The 16,051-nt window shown below is 40.9% G+C and overlaps 1 protein-coding gene and 1 long non-coding RNA gene across 3 annotated transcripts in view; one reads left to right on the top strand and one right to left on the bottom strand.

The window, feature by feature from the left end:
- Positions 1 to 16,051, bottom strand: part of cep72 (centrosomal protein 72) — a 174,805-nt gene that overhangs the window by 85,829 nt on the left and 72,925 nt on the right. For both annotated transcript variants that reach the window (XM_063069732.1, XM_063069733.1), the window contains exon 5: positions 3,432 to 3,610. In XM_063069732.1, the coding sequence (XP_062925802.1) occupies positions 3,432 to 3,610 (179 nt within the window). The remainder of the gene's footprint in view (positions 1 to 3,431; positions 3,611 to 16,051) is intronic.
- LOC134357942 (uncharacterized) overlaps positions 1 to 16,051 on the top strand; it is a 132,248-nt gene that overhangs the window by 84,329 nt on the left and 31,868 nt on the right. The gene's annotated exons all lie outside the window — the stretch shown is intronic.

Below are 16,051 nucleotides of genomic sequence, written 5' to 3'. Positions count from 1 at the left end.
TAAAGATATGTTTGGTGGTAAGATCCTTGATCCCACCACCAAACATATATAAAATATACATAATTTACATACATGACAGAGTAAACAGTATTTGTAGAGGCTGTGACAGAGATATAAAGAAATATGGTTGAGGTAGAATTAAAGCCAACCTTTCTTCATGAGGCAACCTAGAAAAATTAGTTTCATAAATTTTCTCTGATGTGCTGAATAATTAGCCGTTTTTCTTGCTTTTTCATTGGTTGAGAAGGAAATTGCACTTTGAAGGTTATAGATTCAATTTTTTTCAAAAGGTTCTGATTTTAAAAGGATGAGTATTTTAATCATAGATAAGAAAAAAGAAACCATATAGTGCTTTGCACTTTGGTTGAATGACTTCATCTATGATGAAAGAATCAGTAAAAACTGACCAACTAATCATTGGAAAATTAAAAAAAATAATTATTTACGCCAGATAACCCTAACCCTTGAACAGAAAATCCTACAAAAAGTAGTGGATACAGCCCAGTCCATCATGGGTAAAGCTCTCCCCACCATTGAGCACACCTACACAAAATGCTGCTGTAGGAACGCAGTATCCATCCTTAGGGATCCTCACCACCCAGCATATGCTCTCTTCTTGCTGCTGCCATTATGAAGGCAGCACAGGAGCCTCAGAAATCACACCACCTTGTTCAGGAACAGTTCATACTCCTCAACCATCAAATTTTTAAATCAAAGGGGATAACTTCACTCGCCCCCATCACTGAAATGTTCCCACAAACTATGGACTCACTCTCACGGACTCTTCATCTCATGTTCTTGATATTGCTTATTGATTTATTATTTTCTTTTCCTTTTTGTATTGGCACAGTTTGTTGTCTTTTGCAACACTGATTGGTGCAGTCTTTCATTGATTCTATTATAGTTATTATTCTATGCACTTACTGAGTATGCCTGCAAGACAAAGACAATAGACAATAGGTGCAGGAGTAGGCCATTTGGCCTTTCGAGCCAGCACCGCCATTCACTGTGATCATGGCTGATCATCCACAATCAGCTCCCCATTCCTGCCTTCTTCTCATATCCCTTGACTCCGCTATCATTAAGAGCTCTATTTTGAAAGCATCCAGAGAATTGGACTCCACTGCCTTCTGAGGCTGAGCATTCCACAGATCCACAACTCCCTGGGTGAAAAATTTTTTCCCTAACTCAGCTCTAAATGCCCTACCCCTTATTCTCAAATTGTGGCCTCTGGTTCTGGACTCCCCCAACATCAGGAACATGTTTCCTGCCTCTAGCGTGTCCAATCCCTTAATAACCTTACATGTTTCAATCAGATCCCCTCTCATCCTTCTAAATTCCAGTGTATACAAGCCCAGTCGCTCTGATCTTTCAACATATGACTGTCCCGCCATCCCGGGAATTAACCTCGTGAACCTCCGCTGCACTCCCTCGATAGCAAGAATGTCCTTCCTCAAATTTGGAGACCAAAACTGTACATAATAATCCAGGTGTGGTCTCACCAGGGCCCTGTACAACTGCAGAAGGACCTCTTTGCTCCTATACTCAACTCCCCTTGTTATGAAGGCCAACATGCCATTAGCTTTCTTCACTGCCTGCTGTACCTGCATGCTTACTTTCAGTGATTTGATAAACAAGGACACCTAGATCTCATTGTATTCCCCTTTTCATAACCTGACACCATTCAAATAGTAATCTGCCTTCCTGTTCTTGCCACCAAAGTGTATAACCTCACATTTATCCACATTAAACTGCATCTGCCATATACCTGCCCACTCACCCAACCTGTCCAAGTCATCCTGCATTATCTCAACATCCTCTGCACATTTCACATTGCCACCTAGCTTTGAGTCATCTGCAAATTTTCTAATGTTACTTTTAATCCCTTCATCTAAATCATTAATGTAAATCGTAAATAGCTGCGGTCCCAGCACCGAGCCTTGCGGTACCCCACTAGTCACCGCCTGCCATTCTGAAAGGGACCCATTAATCCCTACTCTTTGTTTCCTGTCTGCCAACCAATTTTCTATCCATGTCAGTACCCTACCCCCAATACCATGTGCTCTAATTTTGCCCACTAATCTCCTATGTGGGACCTTATCAAAGGCTTTCTGAAAGTCCAGGTACACTACATCCACTGGCTCTCCCTAGTCCATTTTCATAGTTACATCCTCAAAAAGTTCCAGAAGATTAGTCAAGCATGATTTCCCCTTCGTAAATCCATGCTGACTCGACCGATCCTGTTACTGCTATCCAAATGTGCCGCTATTTCATTCTTTATAATTGACTCCAGCATTTTCCCCACCACTGATGTCAGGCTAACTGGTCTATAATTCCCTGTTTTCTCTCTCCCTCCTTTCCTAAAAAGTGGGATAACATTAGCTACCCTCCAGTCCTCAGGAACTGATCCTGAATCTATAGAACATTGGAAAATAATTATCTATGCCTCCATGATTTCTAGAGCCACCTCCTTAAGTACCCTGGGGTGCAGACCATCAGGCCCTGGGGAATTATCAGCCTTCAGTCCCATCAATACCATTTTCTGCCTAATGTGAATCTCCTTCAGTTCTTCCGTTACCCTAGGTCCTCCGGCCATTATTACATCTGGGAGATTGTTTGTGTCTTTCCTGGTGAAGACAGATCCAAATACCTGTTCAACTCATCTGCCATTTCCTTGTTCCCCATAATAAATTCACCCGTTTCTGTCTTCAAGGGCCCAACTTTGGTCTTAACTAATTTTTTCCTCTTCACATACCTAAACAAGCTTTTACTATCCTCCTTTATACTCTTGGCTAGCTTGCCTTCGTATCTCATCTTTTCTCCCCGTATTGCCTTTTTAGTTATCCTCTGTTGCTCTTTAAAAGTTTCCCAATCCCCTGGCTTCCTGCTCATCTTTGCTATGTTATACTTCTCTTTTATTTTTATACTGTCCTTACAATTCTCAGGGTTGTACATGGTGACATACATATACTTCGATAACAAATTTACTTTGAACTTTGAAATTGGTCTTTGGTCTGATGTTTTCTCTCAATGAATTAACAATGCAGATCTTTCCATTAATAAAAGTGCCTGTGTGCCTATTGAAGGTGATAATCAAAGTACATCTCACAACATTCACAACAATCCAGGGCTGAAATGGTTGCCACAAGAGGACACAGGTTTAAGGTGCTGGGGAGTAGGTACAGAGGAGATGTCAGGGGTAAGTTTTTTACTCAAGAGAGTGGTGAGTGCGTGGAATGGGCTGCCGGCAACGGTGGTGGAGGCGGATATGATAGGGTCTTTTAAGAGACATTCAGATAGGTACGTGGAACTTAGTAAAATAGAGGGCTATATGTAAGCCTAGTAATTTCTAAGGTAGGGACATGTTCGGCACAACTTTGTAGGCCGAAGGACCTGTATAGTGCTGTAGGTTTTCTATGTTCTATTCTTACCTTGCATGTTATGCAACTTGGCCTCAGGATTATTTTTCACTGAACGTGTGGTTCTTGCAGGTACATTCATATCCCAGTCTGACTTTGCAATGAGATTCAGAACTGCTTCATCATCTTTATCAAGTTCTGAGTATTTCTTTGCCAATGAGCCTACAAATTCTGCCCTTGGGTGCCGGGACCTATAGTGAAAAGAAATCAGTAATTTAGAGAATTTGTATAAAAGGCATGAATTGAATCAACACAAAACCCAATCCTACCTTTTTCCAACATACAAGCAACCTAAGCAATCACCAAGAAAGGAAAGCTGGTTTAATTATACCCATTTTTTTGTTGGGTGCAAAACCAATTTCAGCTGGTCAAATTGCGAAAATGACTGAACTTTTTAAGTCTGAGCGTTTGTTTTATTTTTTTCTGTTGACTTTGCTAATAATTTTAGCTAGAGTGGTGAAACTGTGGAATTTCTTTGCCTTAATAGCCAGACAGTGGTGAATCTGTTGAATTCTTTGCCACAGGCAGCTGTGGAGACCAAGTCTTTACGTATATTTAAGGCAGAGGTTTTTAGATTCTTGATTGGTCAGGCCATGAAGGAATATGGGGAGAAGGCAGAGACTGGGGCAGAGAGGAAAATTAGATCAGCTATGATGAAATAGTGGAGCAGACTCCATGGGCCAAAAAGCCTAATTCTGCTTCTATATCTTATAGTCTAAATACCTGCATGTACTGACTTACAGATCTATTGGTCTAACGATTAAAGATGGCTGTCCCATAAAATGGACTACAAAGAGTAAAAAAATGCAAGAGGAAAATCAACAATGAAGAGTCAATGATTGTTCTCAGGGGAACTTCAGGCAACCAGCAAGGTATTGCTTAGCCAACTATCTTAAAGGATTCTCAAAGAATGAAAAAAAAAGAACAATTTTTAGCAAACAAATTACACACTCCAAGTTCAAAATGAAAAGTGGGATACACACAAACTTACAATGAAAGCAATATAAATGTTTTTAAAACGTTGAGTTTTACAGTAGAGAGTTAACTGAATGGCAATCTACAGAGACAAAATTCATTTTGATTAAGAGTCTGAGTCAGATGATAAGGAAGCTCAGAGGAAATTAAAATTCACTGACACCTCATGCAAAGTATAACACCTATTGAGTTTCTTTGACAAATATCATGGTTAAAAAAAAAGAGACTAGATGACAAAAGGGATGATAATACTGAGAGGATAAAATTGGGTGCAATGACACAAGATACAGTAGATCCAAAGTAAATGCAAATACAGTATCATTATCTGAACGTGTCCAAAAGGTTTAAATGTGTCAGATGGAAATATCTTGATGCTCATTCTTCCAATTACCCTGATGATCATTAGAATACTACAAAGAAAGACAGATCAAAGTGGGAATGGGTTAGAGAATTAAAGTAGGAGGGTGACAAAATTTGAGACCATGTTTCTAACTGTTTCTCTTAGTTTCTACATCATGATTGAAGGGTGAACAATGATTATGGTAATCTAAACATACCATACAAGAAAATTACAGTTTCAGTTGGAAACAAATTGAAATAGTAGACAATGTAAAGGTGGTAAAAGTACAAAATTTAAATACTACTATTCTAAAAGACAAAAAGGCAATATAAAAAGAAATAAATCTGTAAGAGGAAAGGGGCATTGTTTACCTGCCCCTTACACTTTATTCTGCATTGTTATTGTTTTACCTTGTTCTACCTCAATGCACTGTGGAATGATTTGATCTTTATGAACTGTATGCAAAAAAAAAGTTTCACTGTATTTTGGTATATGTGACATAATAAAACAATACCACAGGCAGGACAATCAATAAAGTTAATTAAAATGTGAAGATTTTTAAAACAGTACCATTTAGAACAGTTAAATTTTGCTTACATCATGCTACAAACTGGTAAGTGCCAGACAACAATAATGATACTTGAAAAAAAATAACAAGGCTGACAGCATGGCCGTCTAAATGACACAATTATTTTTACTTCCATATCAAAGAAAAATGAATACTTCCTGATTTACATCCCCCACCCCTGGTCAACTTGAATCCCCTTCCACCTTGACCAACCACACTCCTATTCATGCAACTTTCCAAGATCAAAAGATGGAATACCTGCCCTTTACACTGCACCTTGCCTCTATTAAAGACACATAGAGACTTTCCATGTGAAGCAAAAATTCACTTGCACTTCTTCATGCTCATGATGTAAGTCCTATGTCACTAGTGAAACCCAGAGCAGATTGGGTGACTGCTTTGTGGAACAACTCGGTTCAGTCCTCAATGGCGATCCTATTTTCCCAGTCACTTTCACTTTAATTCTCTTTTTCCACTCTGACCTCACTGCCTTTAACTTCAAAGTAAATTTATTATCGAAGTACATATGTGTCATATAAAACCCTGAGATTCATTTTCTTACAGGGATACTCAGTAAATACAATAAATCATTAAGACCACACCCAACAGGACAGGTTAACAACCAATGTGGAAAAGACAACTAACTGTCAAATACAAAAGAAAATACAAATAATAATAATAATAAATGAATAAGGAATAAATATAGAGAACATGAGATGAAGAGTCCTTGAAAATGAGTCCATAGTTTGTGGGAACAATTCAGTCATGGGGCGAATGAAGTTATCCCCACTGATTCAACAGCCTGGTAGTTGAGGAGTTATTATGTTTTGTAACTCCAAAAGTAATTGACAGAAAAACACAGAGCCAGGAGATATCTGTCCTGTTTTCCTTGTTATTCTCTAGTGAGAGGCGGACTTATGGCATGGTGGTGCAATGGCGTATGCCATTCATGTACTTCTATATATATCCCATAATGAATTATGTAAACAACATAGAACGCACAGTCAAACAATATATTTACAAAATTACTCAAATATTAAATATTTTCTGTAAATAACACATGCTTTGACCTTGGGGCATCCATCACCGCTCAGTAAATCTTGCGGGATACGACTTTCCTGACAAGGGAGATTGCTCTGCTTGGCATGTGAGACTTGTGACTGCTGTCAAGGGCTACTTCATCCAGGAGCAGGTAAAATGGGGGAACTGGAATTTCCGCAGAACATTCAAGCCATTTTGGATTGCCATATAGACCTAAGACAGTGTGGGTTCTTTTTCTGATTTCCCTTTGCATCATCTCTGCTGTAATAGGAAGACTTTTGATTTGCATTGGGGAGAATACATCAAGAGGAGTGCCCTCTTTAGTAAGTTTTTAAGTATTTCCTTTTCCAAGAGTAAATGGGCCAATCCATCAGATTTCCCATGATTAGTTGTGTCCGCCAAGAACCGGAGCCTATCTCTGCATTTGTGCTGCTGCCATTAGTGGAACACCCTTCTGTAGACTGAAAATGGACACAAGTGGTTGGTCATTGGTTATGAGGATAAACTCTGCCTCATACATGTACTAGTTGAAATGTTTTACACCCACGACCAGACTCACTGCCTTATTGTCAATCTGTGCATAATTATTCCCCGTAGTTGTAAGAGAACATGATGCAAAGGCTACGGGCTATACACTTCCATCACACATAACATGTGACATAACTGGACCATTACCATAAGGTGAAGCATTACTGGCAAGTTTCACTGGACAACGTGGATCATAATCTGTGAGTACAGTATCTGACTTCACCAATTCCTTTCCCTTTTGAAAAACCACCTCACACTGCTTCGTCCATTGCCATTTCTTCACGATTTGTAGTAATGAGTTCAAGGAGTGGAGCACATTAGCCAGGTTGGCAGGAACCTGTATAGTAATTGACAAACCCTAAAAAGGATCACAACTCTGACACATGCTTTGACCTTGGGACATCCACCACGGCTTGAATTTTCTGAGCACACTTGTATAATTCTTCTCTATCAATGGTGTGTCCACAATAAATGATGCTTGGTTTAAAGAACTCATACTCATTCCATTGTGCTCTGAGCCCAGAATTTTCTAATCTTTTTAGCCCTGTCTTAAGGTTTTGGAGATGTTCCTTGTCAACCTCACCACTAACAATGATGTCATCCAGATAACACCAAGTACCTGGGCAGCCTTGCAACACCTGATCCATAGCTTACTGCCAGAGTGCAGGTGCAGATGCTACTCCAAACATAAGCCTATGATAGTGATAAAGCCTTTTGGGAGCTTTTATGGTGAGAAACACTTTGGACTCTTCTTAGATGTCCATCTGCAAGTCGCATTCAGCTGTCCACTTTGCTGAAGTGCTTTCCTCCAGAAAGATTTGCAAAGATATCCTCTATCCTAGGCAGCGGGTATTGATCTACTTACAGGACTGGGTTGAAGGTGATCTTATATTCACCACAGGTCCTGACAGACCCATTCTCCTTGGCTACTGGGACAACTGGCATTGTCCATAGGTCCACTCAACCTTGGAAAAAATTCCTTCAGCCTCCATGCAACCTAGCTCACTAGGTATTTTATCATAGATGGTATAAGGAACCAGAAGGGCTTTGTAAAACTTGGGTGTGGTATTTTCATTTAACACTATATTACCCTTGATATATTTGAGTCTTCTAATGCCATCTTTGAACACTGCTGTGGTATCATCAAGTACCTTTTCAAATTCGCTTTCAGTTGACTCTTTTGCAGAGAATGTGGCATGCAAATGGTGAGTGGATCTCCAACTAAGTTGCCATTGTCTCAGCCAATCACAGCCACACAATGCTGGCCCTCCTACTTTTACCACATCCAAGCTCAATGTGGCTTGTTGGCTGTTGTATTTCACTATTACGAATGTCATTCCCACAGGAGTCAACTCTCCAGTACAAGTTCATAGTTGGATATCAGTTCAGTGTCTTCGAAATGCCATTCAAACTCATTTTGTGGAAAGACTGAGACAGCTGAGCTAGAGTCCAATTCCATTTTAATTAATGCTGTTCACTTTGGTGTAAGCCGTATTGCTTGCTTCCTGTTAGTTTTCATATTGTAAATCTCAAGGTTACCCAGTGCCGTGTCACTCTCATGATTATCAGATTTTTCATCAACAGCACGCAGATTAATGCTCTTTTTACGAAACTGCAACTTGACTTTTTATCTTTCTATCTTCCCTATGCAATTACTTATTTTTTGTCTGCCCAACATCCTTTTTGTATTGTGCTACATTGCTGCATTTTCTGCAAGTTTCACCTCTAAACATGCATTAGTCTGGTGTATGTGGGCCCCTACCATAACGATAACACAATTTGTTCGGCCAGGCCAGCTTCTGTTTAAACTTTACAATTTTGTTCACACTTGCTTTCATTCCTCATTGCAACTCAATTGCGTCTCTGTGAGAGGTTATTATTGTGGCACCACTCAGCCAGATCTTCAGTCTCCCTCCTATATACTGATTCATTACTCCCTGTGACTCAGCCAATGACAGTACAGTCATCAGAAAACTTAAAACCCGGCACTGGAGCTATGCATAAAGTATGTATAAAGTGAGTAGAGTGGGGCGGGGTGGGAGAGGGCGGAAAAGGCTAAGCACACAGCCTATTGGTGCACCTGTGTTGATGGAAATTGTGAGGAAGATGTTGAATCTGAACTGACTGGTATCTGCAAGTCATGAAACCGAGGAACCAAACGAAAACTGCGTAAGACTTTGTGTACACTTCTTGCTGCCAGCATAATCAAATACCCTACTCATCATGAACATAATTTCTTCTCTCCCCTACCATCGGGCAGTAGATACAAAAACCTAAAAGCACAACCATCAGGCTCGAGCACAGCTTCTCTCCGGGAGTTATAAGGCTATTGGACAGCTTTCTAGTACGATAAGGTGCAGTCTTCTCTTACAACCTACCTCGTTATGACCGTGCATCCTACTGTCTACCTGCACTGTACTGTCTCTGCAACTGTAGCGCTTTATTCTACATTCTGTTATAGTTTCACCTTGTGCTACCTCAACTGGGCAACCTGGAAGTGCCTTAACACACTTAGGGCTGGTGTAAGTCGTTCAAAGGAGTCACTCAGCAAATGGGGATATACAACCAGCCCGACAACTTGTGAATGTGGAACTGAGCCACAAACTATGCAACATCTCCTGCAATGCCCATCGCTAGAGGAACCCTGTACTGTTGCAGATCTTGCCGAATTCAACAAGAAGGCGCAAAAATGTGTCCAGTTCTGGCTGGGCCATGTATAGACTGCCCATGGACACGATAGGAAGAACCTCAATACATTGTTGTTATGAATTTACTTGTATGAACAGTTTTTTACTCTACCTCAGCATGTGATGATAATAGGACAATTTATCAATTTGCTTCAGAAGTGAATAATATCTTGCATAACACTGGACAAGGTTAATTTCTTTATGACATAAGAATATAATAATAATATATTTAGTGGATCAACTAAGCTCTTATTTAAGACCATTAATTGCCTTTATCAGAATTCTAAAGGTCAAAAGGTTAACACGGTTGAAGCTTTCACAACAGAAAGGCATCATTACATCGTTACTGTCAGGAAAGATACTAGCATGAATAGAAGATTGGCTGACTGGCAGAAGGCAAAGAATGCTAATAAAGGAAGCATTTTCTGGTTAGCTGCTGATGACTAATGGCATTCCCCAGGAGTCAGTGTTGAGGCTGCTACCTTTCACATTTTACATTAATAATCCTAACAGCACTATGGATGTACCTACACCTCAGGGACTGCAGTGGTTCAAGAAGACAGCTCATTACCACCTTCCCAAGAACAACTAGGGATGGGCCGTAAATGATGGCTTAGCGGGCAACGCCCACATCCCGTAAATGAATAAATAAAAAAATTCCAGGTGACAGATTTGATTGCTTTGTGGACAAGCAATACTGAGATAAGTACACGGGTGGGTAATGTTGAGGAAGCAGGGAGTTTGCAAAAGAACTTGAATAGGTTGGGAGAACGGGCAAAGAAGTAGCAGGTAGGTTACAGTGGTGGGAATTGTACAGTCAAGCAATATGGTAGAAGAATAAAAGCACAGACTATTTTCTAACTGAGGAATGATTTCAAAATTCGGAGGTACAAAGGGACTTAGGAGTCGAAGTGCAGGATTCCTTAAAGGTTAGCTTGCAGTCTAAATCAGTCGTAAGGAAGGCAAATGCAATGTTAACATTAATTTCAAGAGAACTAGGATACAAGAGCAAGGATGTAATGCTGAGGACTTATAAGACATTAGTCAGACCATGTTTGGAGTATTCCAAGAAAGGACACACTGGCAAAGAAGAATGTCTACAGGAGATTTACAAGAACGATCCCAGGAATGTAATTGCGAATCTAAATCGAGCATTTGACAGTTCTTGGTCTGTACTTGCTGGAGTTTAGAAGGCTGAAGGTGGTTCTTATTGAAACCTACAAATATTGAAAAGCTTAAACAGAGTGAATGTGCAGAGGATGTTTCCAGCAGTGGAAAAGTCTGGGACCAAAAGGCACCGCCTCAGAATAAAAGGATGTCCCTTTATAACAAAGATGAGTCAAGTCAAGTCAAGTAGCACATTTAAAAACTACCCACGTTGACCAAAGTGCTGTACAGATCAGAGCAGATAGCTAAAATCACAAATACAAGAAACACAGACATAACCAACAAGGCAAACAGCTTATAGGCACAAAAGAAACAACACAAGGGCCTAGGCACAAGCCAAAAATCAGCGACATCAGGGGGATTCAAACACTAGTGAATAAAAGTAAATTTTGAGCCTGGATTTAAAAGAGTTGATGGAGGGGGCAGATCTGATAGGGAGGGGAATGCTGTTCCACAGTCTAGGGGCTACAATAGCAAAGGTGCGGTCACCCCTGAGTTTAAGATTAGATCATGGGACAGCCAGGAGCCCCAAGTCAGCCGACCTGAGGGACCTGGAAGTAGAATAAGGGGTTAGAAGGTCTGTGATATAAGGAGGGGGCAGCCCATTTAGGGCTTTGTAAACAAACAGGAGAATCTTAAAATCAATTCTGAACCATACTGGCAGCCAGTGGAGGGAGGCCAGGATAGGATCCCTTTTCCAGTGTTGTTTTTTTAGCCAGAGGGTCTTGAATCTGTGGAATTCATTGCTACAGAAAGTGGAGGAGACCAAGTCATTTAGTATATTTAAAGCAGAGGTTGATAAGTTCTTGATTAGAAAGGGAGTCAAAGATTATGGAGAGAAGGCGAGAAAGATGGGATTGAGAGGGAATAATACATCAGTCATGATCAAATGGTGAAGCATACTCCATGGGACAAATGGTCTATTTCTACCTTTCTATCTTACAGTCTTTCCTATCTTTCTATGGCAAGACTTCAAAGCAGAAGCAGTTGAATCAAGATGATTATGTACGGTAATAATGTAGCTATCAGCAGCTCAGAACTTAGATGTGCCTGTTCAGCAAGCATAGCCAGTAAGCTACAAAATTGGAATTCTAAAATGTTCATTGTCTGAATATAACACTTCTAAAACATTGATTTCTGGTACAGTTTTGTTTACTATTATAAAATCAGTCAAGTGTGTTACTTAAACATGGACACCACTGTTGCCTAACTGATTTTTTCAAGAATGAAACCTTTCAAAACCTCTCAATGTTCTACTCCATTTGTACGCTGCTCATTTTCCAGCTTTCAGTTGATCAAAGCCAACCAACCTCAGACATGAACCAAAACTCAGATATTTAACTGATATTTATAAACTACAAAGTAAAAGATTCGTGAGAAGCCAGAACACAAGAAGTCCTTCAGGCAGGTAAAGAAGCCTTAGAAATCTTTGATGTTGAAACACTAGATAGTTTTTTGTCTGTTATTTTCTTTCTCTCATCTGTTCCTTTTCTCTGCACAGGCCTTGGAGGCTCTCATTTTCTCTTCCCAATCAGCACCCCCTTCCTCTTGCCAGCAGCCTCCCATGCTCTTTCTGGTACTGAAGAAGGGAATAGGCTACAAATTGAAAATCAACAATAATTTAGGCACTGTTCTCTTCTTCTTAGGCAGTTCATTAGGATAAAAATTGACTCACTTCCACAATGCTTTTGTGGGTTCTAGTGAAGACTAAGTAGGAATAGTCTATTCTTCCACAGATAATATACAGGATGGTTCATAGAACAGTCAAGTGGGATACTGATGAGCTGTGAGCTGGTGCAGAGCATCCTTTGCTTACACATGGTTTCTGTGTGTTCTTAACGCATCAACTCATAAGTTCTCAATACCATGCCAAATCGTGTCTTCTTGACTTTGAGTGGTCATGGGCCAAAAACTCTTTGAAATTAGTGGAAATGTTGCACATCCTTGAATCTTTTAATGTTGAACTGGGAGAGGACAACGAAGTCGAGACATGCTTGGTAGTATCTTACCAGTACCATAAAACAATATCTGTAGGTAGCAAGTCATAAATATGAGAAATTCTGCAGACACAAGGAAATCTGCAGATGCTGGAATTTCAAGCAACACACATAAAAATTGCTGGTGAACGCAGCAGGCCAGGCACCATCTACAGGAAGAGGTACTGTCGACGTTTCGGGCCGAGACCCTTCATCAGGACTTTCTGCATACGTCAGAAATCCAGAACAACACACACAAAATGCTGGAGGAACTCAGCAGATCAGACATCTAGGGAAGTAAATAAACAGTTGACATTTTGGGCCGAGATCCTTCTACAGGACTGAGAGGAAAGGGGAAGATACCGGAATGAAAAGGTGGGGGGAAGGGAAGGTGGGTAGCTGGAAGGTGATACGTGAAACTTCCCTCTTCCTTCGCAGTTCCTGAGGAAGAGTGTGTGTTGTAGGCAGTAAGCTCTAGCTGCTATTGACTTTTGTTCACACCCGAGGTCAATTCCTTAATTGAAGACATGTTGTGCTGATGCATTGGAAGTGACTATGAATTTCATCACTGCTGAGGGTAGCTTCAGAGATCTGAAATGTAGCCCGCATTTCCCAGGGTCTTGCTGTAAGTCTTATTACTGGAAGGTTGAACAGGTTTTTATCTCTATTGTCCAATCAAAAATCAATTGAACTGATCCAAGTCTGCTGCTCAGAATACATTGTGTGAACTTTCACTTTTAGTCTTTTTTAAAAAATGGCATTCAGTGTGAAGAAACAATGATTAATCAGCTGAGAGAAGCTTTGCATATTCTGGTGCTACACCCTGAAGTGAAGTGAATGCTACACAATCAACTGAGCGAAAAAATGCCTTTGTCACACCTGCTTATGTACCAAGAATGACGCTGTTGATCTGGAATCACATACAAGCTAAGGTTTTCTTCCTTAAAGGAAATTAGTCAATCAGTTAGGAATTCACAATGCTTTGCATTTTATTCCGAACATACACATGACCAAACTTATTCCAAAAGTGGAATCTGAGCACATGTATCCAGATTGTTTATATCAGGACTCTTGGTAATTATTTAAGGAACTAACCAACATTCTACTTTTCACCTGTAAATTATTAGGAAGCATCACATGACTGTTCCACATTGGAACTGTATGCTTTATTGTAATAACTAACTACATTGATCTTGTCCAGGACATATTAACCATTGTTACTTGTGTAGGTTTACACAGATAAAACTGTGAGAAGCATTTTATGTTTAAGAAAAAAACATAGAAAATAGGTGCAGGAGTAGGCCATTCGGCCCTTCGAGTCTGCACCGCCATTCGGTATGATCATGGCTGATCATCCAACTCAGGATGATAACATATTTATTTGAACTCCAAAATCTGAACATGAGAATGGCACCACTGAGGACATAATTGCCAAAAAACTTTACATAATTACATCATGTCAAATCAGCCTCTTAAAGTGAAACTCCAACTCAACGTTGGTGGTTGTTAATGATGTACATTTCCACCAATTACGTTACCATAGACAGGCACCCCAGAATTACTAAAACTGGCATTGTGAGCCTGTCTGGAGGTCAGTTAAGCTGCCCAGCTCAGTTCCTGTGTTCCATGGGTGATGGAACAGCAGGTAACTCTGGCTCGTCCAGAGGTGGTTGCAATGTTCATGGTCATGTCATGGTGCCAGGGCCATGGTGACAGAATCATCCAAATGGACCAGTTTAAGGCGATCTACTGAAATATGCTCGGGTATACTCCTCTTAGCTATGATAAAAGTATTTTCTTCCCATTCTAAAACGCAGAAAGGGCCACCATAACGGGGCTAAGGGAATGCTGGTGTGCATCACGGTGGACAAAGCCAAATAAGGCGGAACCCAACTCAGCCACGGATGACTGTACGTCCTCTTTTGAAGCTGATCTGACCCCCAGCAGGACCGACAGGAGACGATCATGCCAACACTCGTTGGTCAGGAAAGCCCTCAGAGCAGCCTTTAAGGAGTAGTGAAACCACTTGCATAGGCCATTGCACTGCAGGTAATAAGCCATAGTGTGATGTGGCCCAACACCAAGGTCCTGGGCCATCCCAGCCCAGAGGTCTGATATGAATTGGGGACTGCGGTCAGAGGAAATATCAGATGGGGTGCCAAGCTGAGCAACCCAGGAGCTGATGAACATCCAAGCCACGCTTGCAGAAGTGGTCAACCTCTGGCCACCTAGAGTTATGGTCCGCATAGGAAAGATGGTGTGGGAAACTGTGATGGTTAGGGGGACAGAAACAGGACCAACAAGGTCCGTATTGACATGGTCAAACCATCATGCAGGGACCTCAAGAGATGCCAATGGCGCCTGAACATGATGGTTAAGTTTTGCCCAACATGGGGTGCACTCCAATCATACACATCCTTTCAAAGATTGTGCTGTACAAACTTTAGTGCGACCAGTTTCTGTGAGGCCATCCAGCCTGGATGTGAGAGGCCACATATGAAGTCAGAAATAGTTCACCTCCAGTTTGCGGACACGATGGGGTGAGGGCAACTGGTTGAGACATTGTAAAGGAGGAAAACCCCAGCTTCCTCACACTTAATGTCAGCCAACCACAGGACAGAGACTGCTGCTCGGTAAGCTTGGAGCTCTGGTCAGTAGGTTGGATGGCTACCAGGCTGGCATAGTCAACTCCTATCTGTATGGCCTCAACGGCTGACTGTGAGAGGCAATCAGCAATGGCATTATTTTTCCCCTTGATATGTTGTATATCAGTGTGAACTCATATGTAGGTTAGGGGGTGTTACTGCTGTGCAGACCAAGGGTCTGATATTTTGGCCATCAAGTGCACGAGGGGTTTGTGGTTAATGTACACTGTGACATGGCAACCTTCTAGAAGAAAATGAAAATGATGGACAGCCAAATACTGAGAAGTTCACAATGAAATGTGCTATACTGGGCTGGTGGCCAAAGAAGATGAGCAGCTGCCACATGCCTCCAACCAACAGCTCCTGCATAGCACTCACTACACAGTTTAAAGCATCAGTAGTTTTTGAATTGACTTTATTTCTTGCATTCTTCACATACATGAGTAAAAATCTTTACATTATGTGTCCGTCTAAATGTGCAATGTGCAATCATAGTAATTTATAATAAATAGAACAGTCAATGAAACAGAAATACACTCAGATCAGCGTGAGTTAATCAGTCTGATGGCTTGGTGGAAGAAGCTGTCCCGGAGCCTGTTGGTCCTAGCTTTTATGCTGTGGTACCACTTTCTAGATGGTAGCAGCTAGAATAGATTGTGGCTGGGGTGACTTGAGTCCCCAATGATCTTTCGGATCCTTTATTCA

This window comes from Mobula hypostoma, chromosome 17 (genome assembly GCF_963921235.1).
Source record: "Mobula hypostoma chromosome 17, sMobHyp1.1, whole genome shotgun sequence".
NCBI lineage: Eukaryota > Metazoa > Chordata > Chondrichthyes > Myliobatiformes > Myliobatidae > Mobula > Mobula hypostoma.
The sequence above is the reverse complement of the archived record's forward strand: the minus strand, read 5'-3'. Positions and strand labels throughout refer to the sequence as shown.